At 55.2% G+C, this 17,623-nt stretch overlaps 1 protein-coding gene across 39 annotated transcripts in view; it reads left to right on the top strand.

Moving 5' to 3' along the window:
- LOC105493668 (nuclear receptor corepressor 2) overlaps window positions 1-17,623 on the top strand; it is a 240,074-nt gene that overhangs the window by 95,824 nt on the left and 126,627 nt on the right. For all 39 annotated transcript variants that reach the window (XM_011761567.3, XM_071070825.1, XM_011761578.3 and 36 more), the window contains 2 exons: window positions 5,502-5,615; window positions 13,761-13,817. In XM_011761567.3, the coding sequence (XP_011759869.2) occupies window positions 5,502-5,615; window positions 13,761-13,817 (171 nt within the window). The remainder of the gene's footprint in view (window positions 1-5,501; window positions 5,616-13,760; window positions 13,818-17,623) is intronic.

Consider the following 17,623-nt stretch of genomic DNA (forward strand, 5'->3'; position numbering starts at 1 on the left):
TAGCCAGTCTGTCCAGGTTCAGATCCTGTTTCTTCCAGTACCAGGCAATGTGAGGTGGGCAGTCCCTTCTCTGTGCTTCACTTTCCTTATCTGTAATGTGGGGAAACAGCCCTTGGCTCTGGAATCTGAACGGACTGGCCTCCTAATTGCTCTTTACTAGCTGTGTGGCCCTGGAACCTTCATCTTTTGGAGCCTTGGTTTCCTTGCCTGTAAAATGGACAACTTGTAGAGGAGGGAGCAAGATCCCGAGATTAAAAATAAATCCTCATCGTCACTGTTGAAACCACACAAAGACATGCGGAGAAAAAGCTGATGTAAATATTTATAACATTCATTTTATAATTTTGTTTTAAATATGAGTTAATATACAATTCCTTGATAATCTGCCTTTTCCCAGCTCTTCATGGTTTGCTCCCTGGTGTCATTCAGGTCTCTGCTCAGATGTCCCTGACACCAAGAGGCCACCCTCCGCCTTGTACAAGAACACGCACCCCCAACCCTCCTCTATCCCGGGTTCAGCCAATCCAGCTAATTCTAGCTGCTGCTGCTTTTTGTAAATAAAGTTTTATTGGCACAGCCATGGCCACTTGTCTGTGTTATCTCTATACACATGTGTGTCTATATGACTGCTTTTTTGCCACAGTGGCAGAGTTAAGTCATCACAACAGAGACCTGTGTGGCCTGCAAAGTAAAAAATATTTGCTATTTAGGCCTTTAAAGAAAAGCTTTGGGCCGGGCATGGTGGCCGATGCCTGTAATCCCAGCACTTTGGGAGGCTGAGGCTGGAGGATCACTTGAGCCCGGGAGTTTGAGACCAGCATGGGCAACATAGCAAGACCCTGTCTCTATAAATAATTTAAAACATTAGCCAGGTGTGGTGGCACATGCCTGTGGTCACAGCTACGTAGGAGGCTGAGGCAGGAGTGCCTGAGCCCGGGAAGTTTAGGCTACATGAGCCATGATTGTCACTGCACTCTTGCCTGGGCAACAGAGTGAGACCCTATCTCAACAAAAAGAAATGCTGCTGAGCGCTGATCTGTCTCATCACCCCGCTGGTGGCGTCATTATTTGAATTAATATAGAGCCAGCTTTGTTATACAGTGGTCCTCTCCTTGTCTCCCTGTTAACTGCAGTGTTCTGAGCAGCATGGGGTACATGGTAGGTGCTCATTAAAAATGGTTGATTCAGTCATTGTGTCACTGTCTGGGCCCCAGGGAGCGTCTAGACTAATGGGGGAAACAGGCTCACATCTACTGCCCTCCAGACAAGGAAGTAGGGGCTCTAAGGAGGATCAAGGGCTCATTCCAGCCACTGTAGGCAGGGGGTGAAGGCTGGTGAGAGAAGGCTTCCAGGAAGAGGTGCCCTGGTAGCTGGGTTTTGAAGGACGCTTCAGGGGGAGAGCGTTGATTTCAAGGGGCCATCACCATGGCTGTCACATGGTTGGGGGAACCAGGATTTGAGGATAGTCCAACAGTGAGGCCCGGTCCTGGAGACTCTGCCAACTGTCCCAGGCTTCAGCAGGCAGTAGGTAGGTCTCATGATGGTGGCATAAGCATCCCGAGAGGGGCCGGGCCCCGGTGGGGGTGGGCAGGCATTGCCAGGGCCAGCCTGGTACCACACCTTTAGGGGGAGGCCTGGCCCTGGGGTGGGGCTGAAGCTGCGGGCACTGGCACATATTGGTGACTGCGGCTGGAAGCCAGGTGGCTCGAGGCAGTTCTCAGTGGTTAGGTTTTTGTTTGTTTCTTTGTTTGTTTCCCTCTAAATTCCACGTTGGCATTTTTTAAAAGTGAAATTCTCAAGCATAATCATTTTAAAGTGCACAATTCAGTGGCATTTCTTACATTTGCAGTGTTGTGCAGCTGTCACCTGTATCTGGTTCCCAGCCATTTCAACAACCCACAGGGAAGCCTCATAGGAGCTAAAGCAGCCACTCCCTGTTCCCCTACTCTCTGTCTCTGTGGACTGACCTGTTCTAGACAATTCCGATATATGGCATCACACAGTATGCGTCCTTTTGCGTCTGGCTTCTTCTACCTAGCGTCATGGTTTTGGGTTTATCATGTTGTCTCTTGTCTCATTCCTTCATTCCTTTTTATGGCTGAATCATACTCCATTGTATGGAGATGGCACCTTTTGTTTATTTCATCATCTGTGGCCATTTCGGCTGTGGCTGTTGTGAATAGTGCTGCTGTTCAAGTTGTGTTGGGACACCTGTTTTCAGTTCTCATGGGTATATACCTAGGAGCGGAATTGCAGGTTTGCACAGTAATTCTAGGTTTTATTTGCTGATGACTTTTCAGGCTGTTTTCCACATCAACTGCCCCATTTTACATTCTTACCAGCAATGCATGAAGGTTCCAGGTTTTCCACATCCTCATCAACCCTCCCCCCACCTTTTTTTTTAAATTTTCAGATGGAATCTCACTCTGTTGCCCAGGCTGGAGTCCAGTGGTGCCATCTTTGCTCACTGGAGCCTCTACATCCTGGGCTCAAGCAGTCCTTCTACCTCAGCCTCCTGAGTAGCTGGAAGTACAGGCGTGCACCACCACTCCCGGCTAATTTTTGTATCTTTTTATAGAGATGGGGTTTCATTATGTTGCCCAAGCTGGTCTCCAACTGCTGGTGTTGAGTGATCTGCCCACCTTGGCCTCTCAAAGTGCTGAGATTTCAGGTGTGAGCCACTGTCCCTAGCCACACCAACCCTTTTTTATCTTCCTTTAAAAATGTTTTTGGTCGGGTGCAGTGGCTCATGCCTGTAATATCCCAGTACTTTGGGAGGCCAGGCAGGCAAATCACGAGGTCAGGAGTTAAAGACCATCCTGGCTAACATAGTGAAACCTCGTCTCTACTAAAAATACAAAAAAATTAGCCAGGCGTGGTGGTGGGCGCCTGTAGTCCCAGCTACTCAGGAGGCTGAGGCAGGAGAATGGCGTGAACCTGGGAGGCGGAGCTTGCAGTGAGCCGAGATCATGCCACTGCACTCCAGCCTGGGTGACAGAGTGAGACTCCGTCTCAAAAATAAAAAATAAAAAAATAAAAAAATGTTTTTGATTCCAGCCATCCTAGTGGTTGTACAGCGGTATCTCGTTGTGGTTTTGACTTGCATTAGACAGCCCTTTTTAGCGTGTCACTGCTGTGCAGCAGTTTTTTCAGCATTATCTCCTTGATCTTCCAAACAACCTTATGAGGTAGGCATGTACTCGCAGGTTCTGCTGAAGTAGACACCGAGGTCAGGGAGGTGAAGTGCCCTGGCTGAGGCTGCAGAGCTGGTGAGTGTGGGGCTCAGGCTTGAATCCAGGCCCAACAGAGCTGAGTCACCCTCTTAGCTGGATCTCTGTAGGTGTCCCAGGTAGTATTTTCGCTAGTACCTGAGGAAGGGCCACCTTCCCTGGCTGGGGGGAGCCTCCCTCCCACCCACCCGTTCCCGGCTGTGGACTTCTTCCCCTTCTTGGTTTTGTTTGTTCAGTGCTTTGGGGGAGTATTTCTTTTTTTTTTTTTTTTTTTTTTTTTTTTTAATTTATTTATTATTATTATACTTTAAATGGGGGAGTATTTCGATGTCCTTCTTGAAGCGACCACCAGGGGTTGCTGTGGGACTGAGGCAGTTCTGCTCAAGCTGCCAGCACCATCGCCTGCAGAAGCCAGCACCCTGGATTTTCTGGCTCTTTTTGTGTTCACTTCTTCTTGGGCACCTTTTTGGGTTCATACTGATCTGCTCTGTGGTCATGTGCAGGCTGTGTGAGCATCATAAGTGGAGCAGAACCATGTTCTGATCTCACTTGTGATGCCCTGTCACACTGCAGAATGGGGCATTGGCTTCCCATCTGACCTTGGGCCAGTGCCCTAAACCCTCTGGTCTTCAGCCTCCCTCTTGCTATGAAGCAGATGGCAGCATGATGGGATGCTCTTTCCAATGGTGTTAGGAGGAGGGTGTTTGGTACATGGACAGATGAGGATGAGGATGATGGGGGTGATGAGGATGAGGATGATGGGGGTGATGAGGATGAGGGTAATGGGGGTGATGAGGATGAGGATGATGAGAGTGATGAGGATGATGGGGGTGATGAAGATAAGGGTGATGGGGGTGATGAGGATGAGGATGAGGATGATGAGAGTGATGAGGATCATGAGGTGATGAGGAAGAGGATGATGAGGATGATGATGATGATGGGGGTGATGAGGATGAGGATGATGAGGGTGATGAGAATGAGGATGATGAGGGTTATGAGCATGAGGATGATGAGGATGATGATGATGGGGGTGATGAGGATGAGGATGATGGGGTGATGACGATGATGAGGGTGATGAGGATGAGGATGATGAGAGTGATGAGGATGATGAGGTGATGAGGAAGAGGATGATGAGGATGATGATGATGATGGGGGTGATGAGGATGAGGATGATGAGGGTGATGAGAATGAGGATGATGAGGGTTATGAGCATGAGGATGATGAGGATGATGATGATGGGGGTGATGAGGATGAGGATGATGGGGTGATGACGATGATAAGGGTGATGAGGATGAGGATGATGAGAGTGATGAGGATGATGAGATGATGAGGAAGAGGATGAGGATGATGATGACGATGATGGGGGTGATGAGGATGAGGATGATGGAGTGATGAGGATGAGGATGATGGGGGTGATAAGGATGAGGATGATGAGGATGAGGATGATGGGGGTGATGAGGATGAGGATGATGAGGGGATGAGGATGAGGATAATGAGGGGGATGAGGATGATGAGGGTGATGAGGATGAGGATGATGGGGTGATAAAGATGAGGATGATGAGGGTGATGAGGGTGAGGATGATGAGGGTGATGAGGAGCTCTGTGGGTGGAGTGCTGCCTGTGTGTCAGGTGCCAAGTGCTTTGCACATATCATCAGCTCATTTCACCCTCACACCGGCTCCCTAGGGTAGTAACTTTTATCCCCATTTTCCAGAAGAGGAAGGGAAGGCTCAGAGAGGTCCAGGAGCTTCTCAAGGCTAGCAGTAAGTAGGAGTGGGAGCCAGTAGGACTGGCTCTGGTCTAGCCAGTGCAGCTGCGGAGTCTGCGCAGCTTCTCCTAGCACTGATGCTGCCTGTAGGAACCGTAACGGGTAGTAATGCCGGCTCATAGCAGGCCTGGCTGCGCCTGCCTGTGTAACTCATTGAGTTCTCACCATGGTCAGAATGGCGGCACGGCAATCAGCCCTGTTTACAGAGGGGGAAACTGAGGCCTAGCGGGGTGAGGCTGCTCGGCTGTGCTTCCCTAGCTGGCAAGTCACGAAGGCAGGATTTGAACCTGGCTTCGGAGCTTGGAGGTTGCAGCTGGCCCGGGAGCTGGGGCCTCTCCCGGGTACGGAGTCCCTGGGGTGACTCACAGGAAATGGGTAGCAGCCTGACTTCCTGTGCACGGCCGCGGCCCGGGCTGTAAGGGGGCCTCCCCACGCCCTGGGAGCTGCAGCCCTCCTTCCGCCCGCCGGGGTGCTCACCCCTCACGCTCTGCCTCTTCCCACAGCAACAGCTGGAGGAGGAGGCTGCCAAGCCGCCCGAGCCTGAGAAGCCCGTGTCACCGCCGCCCATCGAGTCGAAGCACCGCAGCCTGGTGCAGATCATCTACGACGAGAACCGGGTATGCGTCCCCGCCCCTGCCTGCTGCTCCCCGGTGTTGGCCATGAGGTGCTTCACAGGGGGCACCATGAATAGGGCCTCAGTGTTCCCATCTGCAAAATGGGGAGGGGACCTCGCCACCCTCTCCCCGAGAGATGCAGGGTTTATGAGTGGGTGGGGGAAGGTGACTCGTGGAAAGCCATCCTGGTGTGGCCTCTGGGCTGTTCTGCTCAGATGCGCAGATGGGTGTGAACCGTGGCTAGCCAGCGGGATGCAACACAAAACGGAGGCTTTGGGCTCCAGGATAGCACCAGGGTCCAGCTGATGGCCCAGGGTAAGGGGCTGCCACTTCAGGCACTCGTGCAGAAGAAATCCCTTTAAGACAAAAGATAATGACGTTATGACCACAGCAGTGAGCTTTCATGGAGCAGCTCCTCCCGTCAGTCCTGGAACTGCACGTGCAGACGTCGTTTCCATTTTCCTGAGGCCCAGAGAGGTTAAGTGACTTGTCTAGAGTCACACAGCTAGGAAGCATTGGACCTGGATTTGAACCTGTGGGCTGTCAGACCACAGGGCCTGAGTTCTCAGCACCAGCTTCCACTGACACTGGGCCCTCGAAGGGGCCTTTGAGATGATTGAAACAGAGTCTGTAGCAGGCTGTGGAGGCCCATGGAGATCCCACTGGGGGCAGCTATAGGGGGTCTGGTCTTGGTGGAGGGGCTTGGGGTACCCAGAGCCATGTCTCCAGGGGCTGGACCGTAAGGGTCTGTGCACCCCGAACGTGGAACCTTGTGTCTGGTGAGGTGGTAAGCTCCCCGTCGTCCCAGGCAAGCCACTACTAGCTGGGCTTTGATGATTTACAATCGACTTTTTCTAAATGTACTCAGGATCTGTGGATGTTGATCCCCTCCCTTATTTTCTGGATGAGGAAACTGAGGCCCAGAGAGGGACTGGTCCTTGTGAAGCGTGACAGATGCGGAAACTCCTCTCCTGGCCTTGGCTTCTCTGGTTCCCTTCCTGCCTGTAGCCCCAGCCACCCTTCCCAGCTGCCTCTTCCGTAATATCTTCCTTGGCCAATCAGTGCTCAGAGTTGAGGTGGGGGTGGGGAGGTCTCTGGAGTCTGGTGGGTGCCTGCAGTAGCAGCCTGAGACAGGGAACTACTTGATCAACCAGTTTGGCTATGCCTCCACCTCTAGAAACAGCAATGTCATGCAGAATGAGACAAGCCTGTTTGGGGCCTGGGAACTGTGTGCCTGGGTCACTCTCCCACACCGTGGCCCCTCACCTCAAGTACCGCTAGTAACAGTCATAAGAGAGCCCAGGGGCCACACATCCTTCAGCCAGGCATCTGGGGTTCAAATCCCATTTCTCCCACTTCCTGGCTCTGTGACCCTGGAATGTTTTACTTAAACCTCCCTGTGCCTCACGCTTCACGGCTTTAAAACAATGACAACGATGGCATCACCTAGTATAGTTGGTGTGGGGATTAAAGGGGCTGATTTCCTAGTGCCCTTAGGACAGACAGTGCCTGGCACCAAAGAAATGCCAGCTGATGCTATTAATTGTCATTATCGTAGCTCTCATTTCTTCTTGTGATTGTTTACCTTGTACATTTAATAGAACAGTATTTGCATTTAGTAGAACTACTATTATTCTCTCCATTTTGCTCATCAAGAAACCAAAGCTCAGAGAGGGAAGGAGACCTCCCTGAGACTGCAGAGCAAGTGAGCTTTGAGCCTGGGACTCAGAGCCAAGATTGAGGTTGCTCCAGGAGCCCGAAGTGGAGGGGACATGGACAGGGCTCCTGAGAGTGTCACCTCTGCCTGCCGTCTCTGATCCTTGGTGGAGAGCAGGCACGGTTCTCTTCAGCAGCTGTGGAGGCCAAGTCAGTGGCTGAGCACATTGCTGCAGTGCCTTGGCCTCTACCTGGTACTCCTCTCCTTGCAGGGCTCATACTGTCACTTCCATCTTTGCTCAAGTGGCTTCTTCTCAGCAAGACCTGTTTCAACCCTCTACTTAATACTGAAAACCCTTCTCTCACGAAAAAGGGTTTTCAGGATTACACCCATTTTCCTCCTTTGTGGCTCCTGATTCTCCTTAGCCTTGTCCTCATGGGACGTGATTTCTAGTTTACTTATTTATTCTGTTTATTATGAATGGAAACTCCGTGAGGGCAGGGATTTTATTCCTGCCCACTTTTATTTCCAGTGGTATCTCCAGCACCTAAAACGGTGCTCACCACACAGCAGATGCACATTAAATAATTGTGCAAATGTTCAGGTGGCAGAAGGGGAGGGGAGATGGAGGCGAGTGGCCAGCTCTGGCCCGTGGAAGAGGCCTCTGGTTTGGGGGCGTGGGGGCTGGTGGGGACCCTCCACCTGGGCTGAGCCTCTGAGCCTCCAAAGTCTGCAGCCTGGTGTGCGGGAGGCCCCCAGCCGCCTTTGGCAGGAGCAGCCTGGACTTACCGCCTCTTGGGGGATCAGTAGGATTAAATTTTAATCTGCCTTCCTTCCCTGCTGGTTCCTGGAGAGATGGAGGACAAGGGTCTGTCTCTAAACGCCGAGCCAGCCGGAAAATGCAGCTTCCCCGCCGGGCAGGGCCCGCCTGGCAGTTCTGAGTGCTGGAGTCTGGCTCATTATCCATTCAGAGCACATTGGTGAGGCACCCGCTGAGCAAGGCTTTTCCCACCTCCCCGCCTCGCGGGAGCTGCCTGCGTGGGCGGGGGCCGGGGCCGGGCAGGTGTGCACAGATGGCAGGGCAGCCGGCAGGGTGGCTGCAGCCTGAGAGCAGGAGTAGACGGGGTGGCCTGGGCCCAGGAGGGCAGAAGCATGACCTGGAAGTGAGCGCTGGGAAAGGCTTCTTGGAGGCAGCGGGTGGGCTGGAAGGAGGGCATTCGGGTGAGGGACATGGCACAGGCCAAGTCCCAGAGACGGGACTGGCGTCTCCTTTGATCTTCAAAGGTGGTGGGCATGAGGTAGGAGCCTGTTGGTTCCGGGACAAAGCACACACTTGGGATCTGGACAGGACACACACACAGGCAGCACTAGCAACGTGTGGATGCAGAAGGGGCATTTGTGCAGCGCAGGTTGCTGGTACTGCAGGAATTCAGGACGAACAGGCAGAGTGGGCTTCACAGGGGAAATGGGCCTTGAGCTAGGTTGACTGGGGAAAGGCAGAAGGCTGCTTCCAATGGAGATGTCTACAGCTTACTCACAAGGTGAGGAGGAGGCAGGATTGATGGAAGCAGCAACCCCAGTTGCTGAGTAATGCGGAAATCAGCAGAAAACTCGGGTCCTTGTCTTCGAGTTTAAGCATCTTAAAAGGAAGGTGTTTCTATGATGTGATTAGGACTCAGTGTGTGCACGTGTGATCGGGACGGAGCAGGGCAAAGACGAATAATACCATCCACAGTCACCGTGAACGTGAAGCATTCAGGAGAGTCTTTTGGGGGGTTTGGCACTCCTCATGCTTGTCTGTCGGGCCCAGCATCAGACCCCTGATTCAAGATTTTCAGAGCAGTGCTTCAGACCCCATCCTGTGGCCCCAGCATCCTGTGCCAGGCCCCCACCTCTGGCCTCCATGCCCAGCCACCTGGTCATCAAAACTGCCCCCAGGGTCCAGGGGTTCTTTCAGATTGTCCGTTTCAGCCCTGTGGGGCTGCTGCATGTGTCCTTTGACCTGCCACTGTTCCTGCTCGTCACATACCCTGGGAGGGCTCTGCGCAGGGCTCACGGGCATGGGGCTCTGTGTGAAGATGAGGAAGCTGAAGCTCAGGGTAGGCCGCTGCCCTGAGGCACTGCTGCAGCCAGCGGAGGAGCTTGAGTGCAGGACTAGGGGCTCGGGGCTTCTTGGGTGAGTAGGTGCTGCCCGCAATCTGCAGACGAGGAGGCCAGTGTGGCAGAGAAGGAGCTAGGATGGGGCTTCCAGGCAGGGGAGAGGCGAGGGAGTGGTCAGTGTCTGGTCTGTTTCTCTGTCCTAGAGGAGAGCCGCATATGGATGCGTGTGTGGTTTATGTGCCTGTGGGTACACATGTGCATATACAGATGGATGCATGTGTGCTATGTGTGTTGGATACACATGGGTGAGCATACATGTGTGCCTTTGGATGACTGTGCATACTTGTATGTGAATACTTAGAGTGAGAGTCGGCTTGTGTGGGACGAGCAGGTGGTGATTTGTGCATTGATACAGCACACCTGTGTATGTGTATGCGTGCATATGTGCATGTGTGTGGACCTCTGGATGGCTATGTGCACATATGTGTAAGTGTGTATGCGTCAGCATGTGAGGTCTGTGGTTATCTGTGCACTTACACATCCATGCATACACACGTGGGTGTGTGTGTGTATGTGTGCATGTGTAACTATGGGTGCTGTGTGCACATGTGTGAACACATGCATCCACGAATTGGCACGTGTGAGGCGTGTATGTAGGTATTCATGTATCTCTGCACCTGTATGCATAAGCATGTGTTCACACGGGTACGCATTAGGCTGTGTGCATGTGTGTAGAGATGGATGTGCATGAGATGGCGTGTGTGGGGCGGGTGTGGTTACATCATGTGTTCACTTGGGTGCACGTGTGTGAGTATGTGTGTCCGCCTTGACGTGTGTGGACGTGTGTGTATGTCTTTGCGCATTCCTAGATCTCGGCATGTGCACTTGGTCACGTGGGTCTGGTGCTCCCGTGCACCTGTCTGCATAGGTGACTAAAGACTTGTGTGCCCCAGCGCAGCTCCTAGGCGTTTTGGGCATGGGAGGTCTGGCCACACAGACCCAGAGTCCCTGCAGGGGTGCCATTGCTTGAGTGATCCCCAGTTGCCTGGTGAAAGCCCCTACAGTGGGTGGACACCACGGCAAACAGGGCCCCTCACTGGCTTGAGTCCCTAGGTTCTCCTCTCCTCTCTGAGCCAGGTGAGCTTGGGCAGTGGCTTCTCTCAGGCTTGGCCACCTCCCCTGCAGCATCAGCCCCACCTGCCACCATCAGAGCAGAGAACTCGGCCCCCGCAAGGCCAGGAACATGGGAGGACATGCGTGGGGGCAGTCAGGTTTCAGTGGGATTGAGAAAGGCCTGTTTCCCTTCTCACCCAGGGTGGGGCTGAGTCCCCTGAATTCCAGCCTCCCACTGGCAGGTGTCAGCCCAGCATGAAGCCTCCTCTGGGCCGGAGCAGTCCCTGAGTTTTGCCACCCTTGGGTGGAGTTGGTTCAGCTCTACCAAGTGTGTCCTGGTGTCCCCTGCAAGCTGGGCTTTGTGCCTGCATGGGGAAGATGCAGACAGGAGCTCCTGTTGGAGCAGTTGCTGTTTGCCAGGACCAAGGGCAGCCAGGGAGCCAGTGTCAGGAGGTGGCCCCCAAGGGGGCCAAGGAGAGGTACAGATATGAGCCATGGGAATATTGGGGTTGGGGAATGTTCTAGGTGGGAGAGGTTCAGGTGGGAAGGGTTTGGGATTTTGCCTAGAACTGTGTGGATTGGTGACCTCCTATCCAAGTGTCCTCTCTGAGCCTCAGTTTCCCCATCTGTAAAATGGGGCAGCCCTTGCACCCAGAAACAGGTTACTGGGAGGCTTGGCAATCCTGGTTGTGGCTTGGAGAGCAGGGAGACAGGGCCTGCCGTCTCGGCCACCTCTGTGGAGGAGGCAGAGAGGCCTCTGTGTCCTTGGAAAGGCCAGGCGTGTCTGGGATGTGGACTGCTTCCCCCATGGCCCTGGAGAAAGTGCCTGCTGCCCTCAATCCTGTGCTGAGCCCTGCTGGACGATAGCAGCTCGGTGGCTGGCGCTGGCCTCTTCTGGTCCTGGTGGAGAGGCGGGGAGGCACTGGGCCAGCTGCAGCAACGTGGAAAGAGGACAGGGTTCTGGGCTGGGACCAGAGAGCCTGTGGGTACAAGAATGCTTTGCCCCAGAGACAGCCTGAGTGAGGGAGCCAGCCTGAGCAAGGGAGCCAGCCGACCCCATTTCCAGGTATTTAGACCATTCCTGAGCATCCACTCTGAGCCAGACGCTGTTCCAGGCACTGTGGGTGCAGCAGAGAACAGAGCAGGTGCCTTGCTCCTCATAGAGTCCTCATCAGGGGGACATGGCCAGTAGGATAAACAGTGGGCTGCAGACCCTTACCCCTGACCACATGTGCTGTGAAGACAGCCAGGTGGGGAAAACAGTGGTCGAGGGAGGTGGGCCACCCTGCTGTGGGGGGTCAGGGAAGGCCTCTCTGGGGAGGGGAGGCTGAGTCAAGACACTTTCATACATACCTTTCTCCGCCTGAGCATACTAATCTGCTGTCACTGCTCTTAACCAACAGCTGTTGTTTGGGTTTATTCCAGGCAGGCGCCAGGTCTCATTCATTCCCTGTCTCTCCACCGGTCCCAGCGTTTGGAAGCTGCCCTGCCCCCATGCCACCCCATACCCAGTCCTTCCCTGGGCCTGGCTCAGGGGTTCTCCCATCCTCAGTACCCCAGGGCAGACTCTTTCCTGCTTCGAGGGTGTGGCTGGGACAGTGACTCTCAGGGTGATGTCTCCCCCCATCCACCGGAAATACTAGTCCCAAGCCGAGGGGTGGCCCTGCGTGGGACCTGGCCCTTGGCTTCCTCTGTCCGTGGATCCCGGAGGTCGTAAGAAGGGCTTCTTCCCTGTGTTTTGTTTCTGTGCCTCAGTTTCACCATCTGTGAAATGGGGCTACTCCTGCGTGTGCCTCCCGTGGTGCTTATGCGTGATTGAAATGTTAAGAACACAGCGTGTGCCTGACGGTCGGCTCGTGGCAGGTGCTTGGGGAACTGATCACTGCTGTAATAGTTCTCCCCTGCTGTTCCAGCCCCCAGCCGCACCTTGAGGCTGCAGGTCTCGGGGTTTCGGCTCAGCGTGAAGGTGGCCGAGAGCATAGCTCTGCTCTTGGTGGTCCAGGCCCTGGGCTCTAGGCAGAGGCAGCTCTAGGTTCCGGCTTGAGCCCACCTACATAGGTCTTTCTCCGAGGGCTGGGGAGTGGGAGTGATGCTGACCCGCCATGCCCTCCCCGCTTTGCTGCAGCTGGGGAGCCTGGGCCCCTCCGCCCTTCGAGGAGATCTTGGCAAAGGCTGCGTCAAGTTTTTGTTGGCAGCCACGTTTCCCAGGACTCGGGGTCACCTACTTTTGGCCAATCTGGGTTTGGGGTCACTGGGGACAGTTTCAGTATGGTGATGGTGACTTCTGGGGCCTGTCTGCCTAGTCATTGCCAAATACTGGGTGGCTGCCCCAGTGCAGCTGAGTCACAGCAGGGGCTCGCCCACATGCCAGCCCGTGAACACCCATTTGCCAGCACACACGCAGTTTAGCCTTGTGCAGGGGGCGCCCAAACCCACCCAAATTCTGCCCCTGCCCTCCGTCACAAGCCCCAGGAAGCCACCTTCAGGAGCCCCTCCACCCCCCACCTCCCTGTACCTGGCTGGCCTGGGCCATCCTCCAGGCCTCCTCTGAGCGGACCCTGGTGGTCCCAGGCTAGGGGCTGGCGGGCCTGGCCGAGGCACAACGTCTGCCTTCACGCCGAGGGCCGGGGTGGGGGCCCAGAGGTCCAGCCTATTGACGGAGCGGCCACCGAGCCCTGCACCACATGTTCCTGTTTTCCTAATAAGTCCCCACTTGTGAGTGGGGAGGAGGCGGGGAGGCCCCAGGGCAGCCCAGAAATAATCACATGATTGTGAAACACAAGAATCCTAGAAAGGGTATCTCTGAGCGCCTCTATCTCACCCTCCCTCCTCCTCCTCCTCCTCCTCCTCCTTCCCTCGCTGGCTGCACTAGCTCTGAGGTAATTGTAGACAACCCAACCAGCTTCCAGGGCGAGGGAAGGCATCTCAGGGCTGGCAGTGTCGGCTGGGCTGGCGGGGAGCGGTGCCCACATCGCCGGGCCCTGGGGGAGCGAGGCCTGCGCGCCTGCCGGGGAGCAGGCTTCGGTGGACCTGGCGCATTTGCTAAAATCGAAACTTGGCGGGCTTGCTGGGGCCGCTGTGGGGGTATTGAGGCCCCTCTGTGTTTTTTTCCAGCCAGGGGAGGGCCTGGAGAGGGCCCCAGGCCTCCCTCCCCCGTACTGAGGATCAGCATGCTGGACTGGGCTGGGCAGGTGCCCGCTGCTCCGGGAAGCCTCTATTTATAATCTGTGTTTTTTTGTTTTTTTAAAAAATTCCTCCTCTTCGCCATCACCCTGCAGAAGAAGGCCGAAGCTGCACATCGGATTCTGGAAGGCCTGGGGCCCCAGGTGGAGCTGGTGAGCTGGGGTACAGGGTCGGGGGCTCCGGGGAGGGCGGGGGTGGCTGGAGAGGTGGGCAGGGAGGCGGGAGGGTGCGGTGGAGGAGGAAGTCATCTATTGCCAAGCGCTGCCCAGGCGGCATCCGCGGAGGAGGCAGGAAACCCACCTTCCTGATGAGAGGATGGCAGATAGCGGGTGGGCGGGCCTGGCTGGGCTGAGTGGGGGTGGGGAGTCTTGGCAGCAAGTGCCTGTGGGGCCACCTGCGCACTCCTGTGCACACCGTGAAGCCCGGCCACTCGGGCTGTGAGGAGAGTCACACACCTGTAGACCAGCACGTTTGCTCCAGCTGAGCGCGGAGAGCCGGTTCTCTGGGTCACGCGATCTCGGTCCACTCCCAGGTGCGCTGCTTCATGGTGGTGTGACCTTGAGCGGGTTTGTTACACTCTCCGTGCTTCAGCTTCCTCATCTGTAAAATGGGAATCCTAACAGCACCTATTCCACTGGGTTGCAGTGAGGAGGAGCTGTGTTAATGTTTGTCCAACATCAGGTGTGGCGCCTGCCTTGCAGACAGTAAGTGTTCGGCGTTAGCTATGATGATGATGATGATGGTGATGATGGCTGTCACTAGTGTCCTTTTGCTGTGGAAAGACGCCATGTCAGCAGCAGAGCTGGAAAGCAAGCCCCAAGCCTCCTGGAGTCCCTGGGCTGAGGATGGGTGGATGCAGAAGCCCTAGCTCCCAGAGAACGGGCCACAGCCCCTGCCTGCCCCACAGCCGTATGTGCGCACTGAGCTGGTCAGCATGGATGGCCGTGGTGGGCACTGAAGGCACACTGCTACCCACATGTGTGCCAGATGAGGGAGAGTCTGTGTGCATGGTGGGCTAGGGTGTGCGTGTGAGTGCGCCCAGGGTGCAGGTAAAGTCTTACGCTTTCGGCCATGTGTAGTGGCTCACACCTGTAATCCCAGCACTATGGGAGGCCAAGGCAGGAGGACTGCATGAAGCCAGGAATTTGAGATCACCCTGGGCAAAATAGCAAGATCTTGTCTCTGCAAAAAATTAAAAAATTCACCAGGTGTGGTGATGCACGCCTGTCGTCCCAGCTACTTGGGAGGCTGAGGCAGGAGGATGGCTTGAGCCCAGGAGTTCAAGGCTACAGTGAGCTATGATCGTACCACTGCACTCTAGCCTGGGCAGTAGAGTGAGACCCTGCCTCATAAACGAAACGAGTCTGACACCTTCAGAGCTTCCATCTAAACTCAACTCCACTGCGTGTTTGCCAAGTGGCCTTAGGAAAGGGGCTGACCTCCCAGTACCACAGTGCTCTCTCATCTCGGACAGGCAGACACTCTGGGGCCTCCTTCCAGGGTCTTCCCAGGGTTAAAGGCAGTGATGCCCGTTAAAGGCTCACCTAGTGCAGCTCCTGGCCCCTACGAAGCGCTCAGTAGTTGTGAACAATTTGGTGATGAGCTACTCCGCGTGAAGTTTCTGCAGGCCGCTCAGTTTTGCACAGTGAGAGCTCCCCGAAGCCTGGGGTCTGTCTGTTGAGGCCACTCAGGAACTGCAAGCCCCAGGCTCCCAGGCCCGCTCAGAAGGCAGAAGCAGGGAGGAGATGGCAAGGGCTCCTCCAGCTCAGAAGCAGGGCCCAGCCACCCACCTGGCTGGACTCAGACACCTCGCCGGGCTCCCCCATCCCCTCAGGGCTCTGCCCCCTCCAGGTACATCCTTGGGCCTGGGCGACCTGGTGACGAGCTCTGGCCTGGGGTCGTGCTTCTCACCGTGGAAGTGATTTCTGGGGAAGTTTCCAGCAGCTGCTGCTTGCTTGTTTTTCTGTTTTGTAAACAGCTTTATTGAAGTACAGTTCACACGCATGCCATTCACCCATTTAAAGCATACAATTCAGTGGGTTTTAGTGTATTCACAGATGTGTGCAACTGTCACCACGGTCAATTTTAGAACATTCCATCATCTCAAAAAGAAACCCTTCTGTCTCTATGGATTTGCCTATTCTGGACATTTCCTATAAATGGAATCTTGCAATATGTGGTCCTTTGTGTCTGGTTTCTCTCCCTCAGCATCATGTTTTCGAGGTTCATCTGTGTTGAGTGTGGGTTGGTCCTTCATTCCTTTTTGTGGCTGAATCATGTTTTCACTGTAGGGGCAGGTCACGTGTTGTTTACCCACTCATCAGTTGGTGGACATGAGATTGTTTGCATATTTGGGGTATTGTGAATAAAGTTGCTGTGAACATTAGTGTGCCGTTTCCATGTGAACGTACGTCTTCATTTCTCCTGGGTGTGTACCTAGGCGTGGAATTGCTAGATCCTCTGTTAACCCTATGTTTAGCCCCTTGAGGAACTGTCCAACTGTTTTCCAAAGTGGCCGCACCATTTTACATCCCCACCAGTAAGCTGCCTCTTGCCTCGGTTTCTCCTTTTTTGCCAAATGGGGATGGCAGGGTTGGATGAAGTTCCCAACCATTTCCAGACTTCCAGGTCCTCCCGCTCCCCTTTCCTGATTGGTCCCTGGGGGCTTCCTAGGGGAAAGGGCCTGGAGGCCCCCATGTCTTAGGGCCTGAGGAACACAGGCGAGGAAGCCCCTGTCCGTGGGAGTCTGTGGGCGGATGGGGGTGGGCAGCTGCTGGTGTCAGAAGCTTTGGAACCAGGGGCCCCACAGTGAGTCTTCTCTGGTTCTTTGGAGACAAGGGGATGGGGTTGTCTCCCGCTTGGGGATCTCAGAGCAGAGGCTTCCAAAGGGCTGATGGCACAGGAGGCCAAGGTCTAGTGTCTGGACTCTTGAAGGCCCCTGGCTTGGTGCCAGTCAGTGGGGAAAGGGAGGGTGCCTCGCAGAGCTGTTGCCATCCCATTTTCTGGATGAGGCTCAGCGAGGGGAGTGCCTTGCGCCGGGCCACACAGCAAGAGATGAGGTGGGGAGGTGTGCTGAGCCCCGGGGGGAGCGGCTGGCCAGTTCTGCACAGATCTGCCAGGCCTGAGTGGCCACAGGCATCCTCCAAGCAGAGGCAGCTCCGTGATACACCCTCTGCAGGGGCCTGTCTACCACCTAGGTGTCAGAAGCCCGGACCAGGGACGGCCTGAGGACCCAGGGGCTGTGGTCACAGAGTCTAGTTCCCAGGGTGTCTTCCATCAGAAGCTGCAGTTCCAACGCCCCTCCCCTAGGCAGGGATGGATCCCTGTGGCCCCCCTGGAGGAATTTGCATTGGAAAGGATGAAAATAGCAGCAGAGGTGCTAGCCAGGGGTCTAGGGCTCTGAGATGGTGGGGCATGGCCCCTCCCGCCCAGCTGTGGGGCCCGGGCCAGGCTGGGAGCAGGCTCGGTGGTGGAGGGCGCGCCTGGCAGCCCCGACCTCTCTGCCGCTTTGAGTCATTGCTTCCTTCCTGTTCCAAGGCGTTATTTTAAGAAGCTGGTGTCACCAGCGGGTTGAGGGCTGGGGCTGACGCTTCATTTATTGCCAGCTCAGGCCGCCTGGGACTGTGGCTCTTCCTGGTGGCCCTGCTGCTTGGCTCAAAGCCCGAGGGGGGCCGCCTCCTCCCTGGCCCCTGCTGGCTTTCTTAGTCACCACTGTGCCTCATCTTTGCCTAAGCCCTGCGTCTGGCACCTGCTCCCCTTTGCCCTCTTTCTGCCCTCTGAGTGGCTGCGCCTCTCATTTTAGAGGAGACGGAGGCTGAGCAAGAGAGAGCTAGACCCTGGGGCCTTCTGGGTGCCACCCCAGGCTCCACACTCATCTGGGCCTTGATGTCCTCACTGGCATGTGTCCCCCCAGGGGTCATTTCTCCCGGGAGGATAAGGCCTGGGGGTGAGGGACAGG

The sequence above is a fragment of the Macaca nemestrina genome, chromosome 10 (assembly GCF_043159975.1).
Source record: "Macaca nemestrina isolate mMacNem1 chromosome 10, mMacNem.hap1, whole genome shotgun sequence".
NCBI classification, from domain to species: Eukaryota; Metazoa; Chordata; class Mammalia; order Primates; family Cercopithecidae; genus Macaca; species Macaca nemestrina.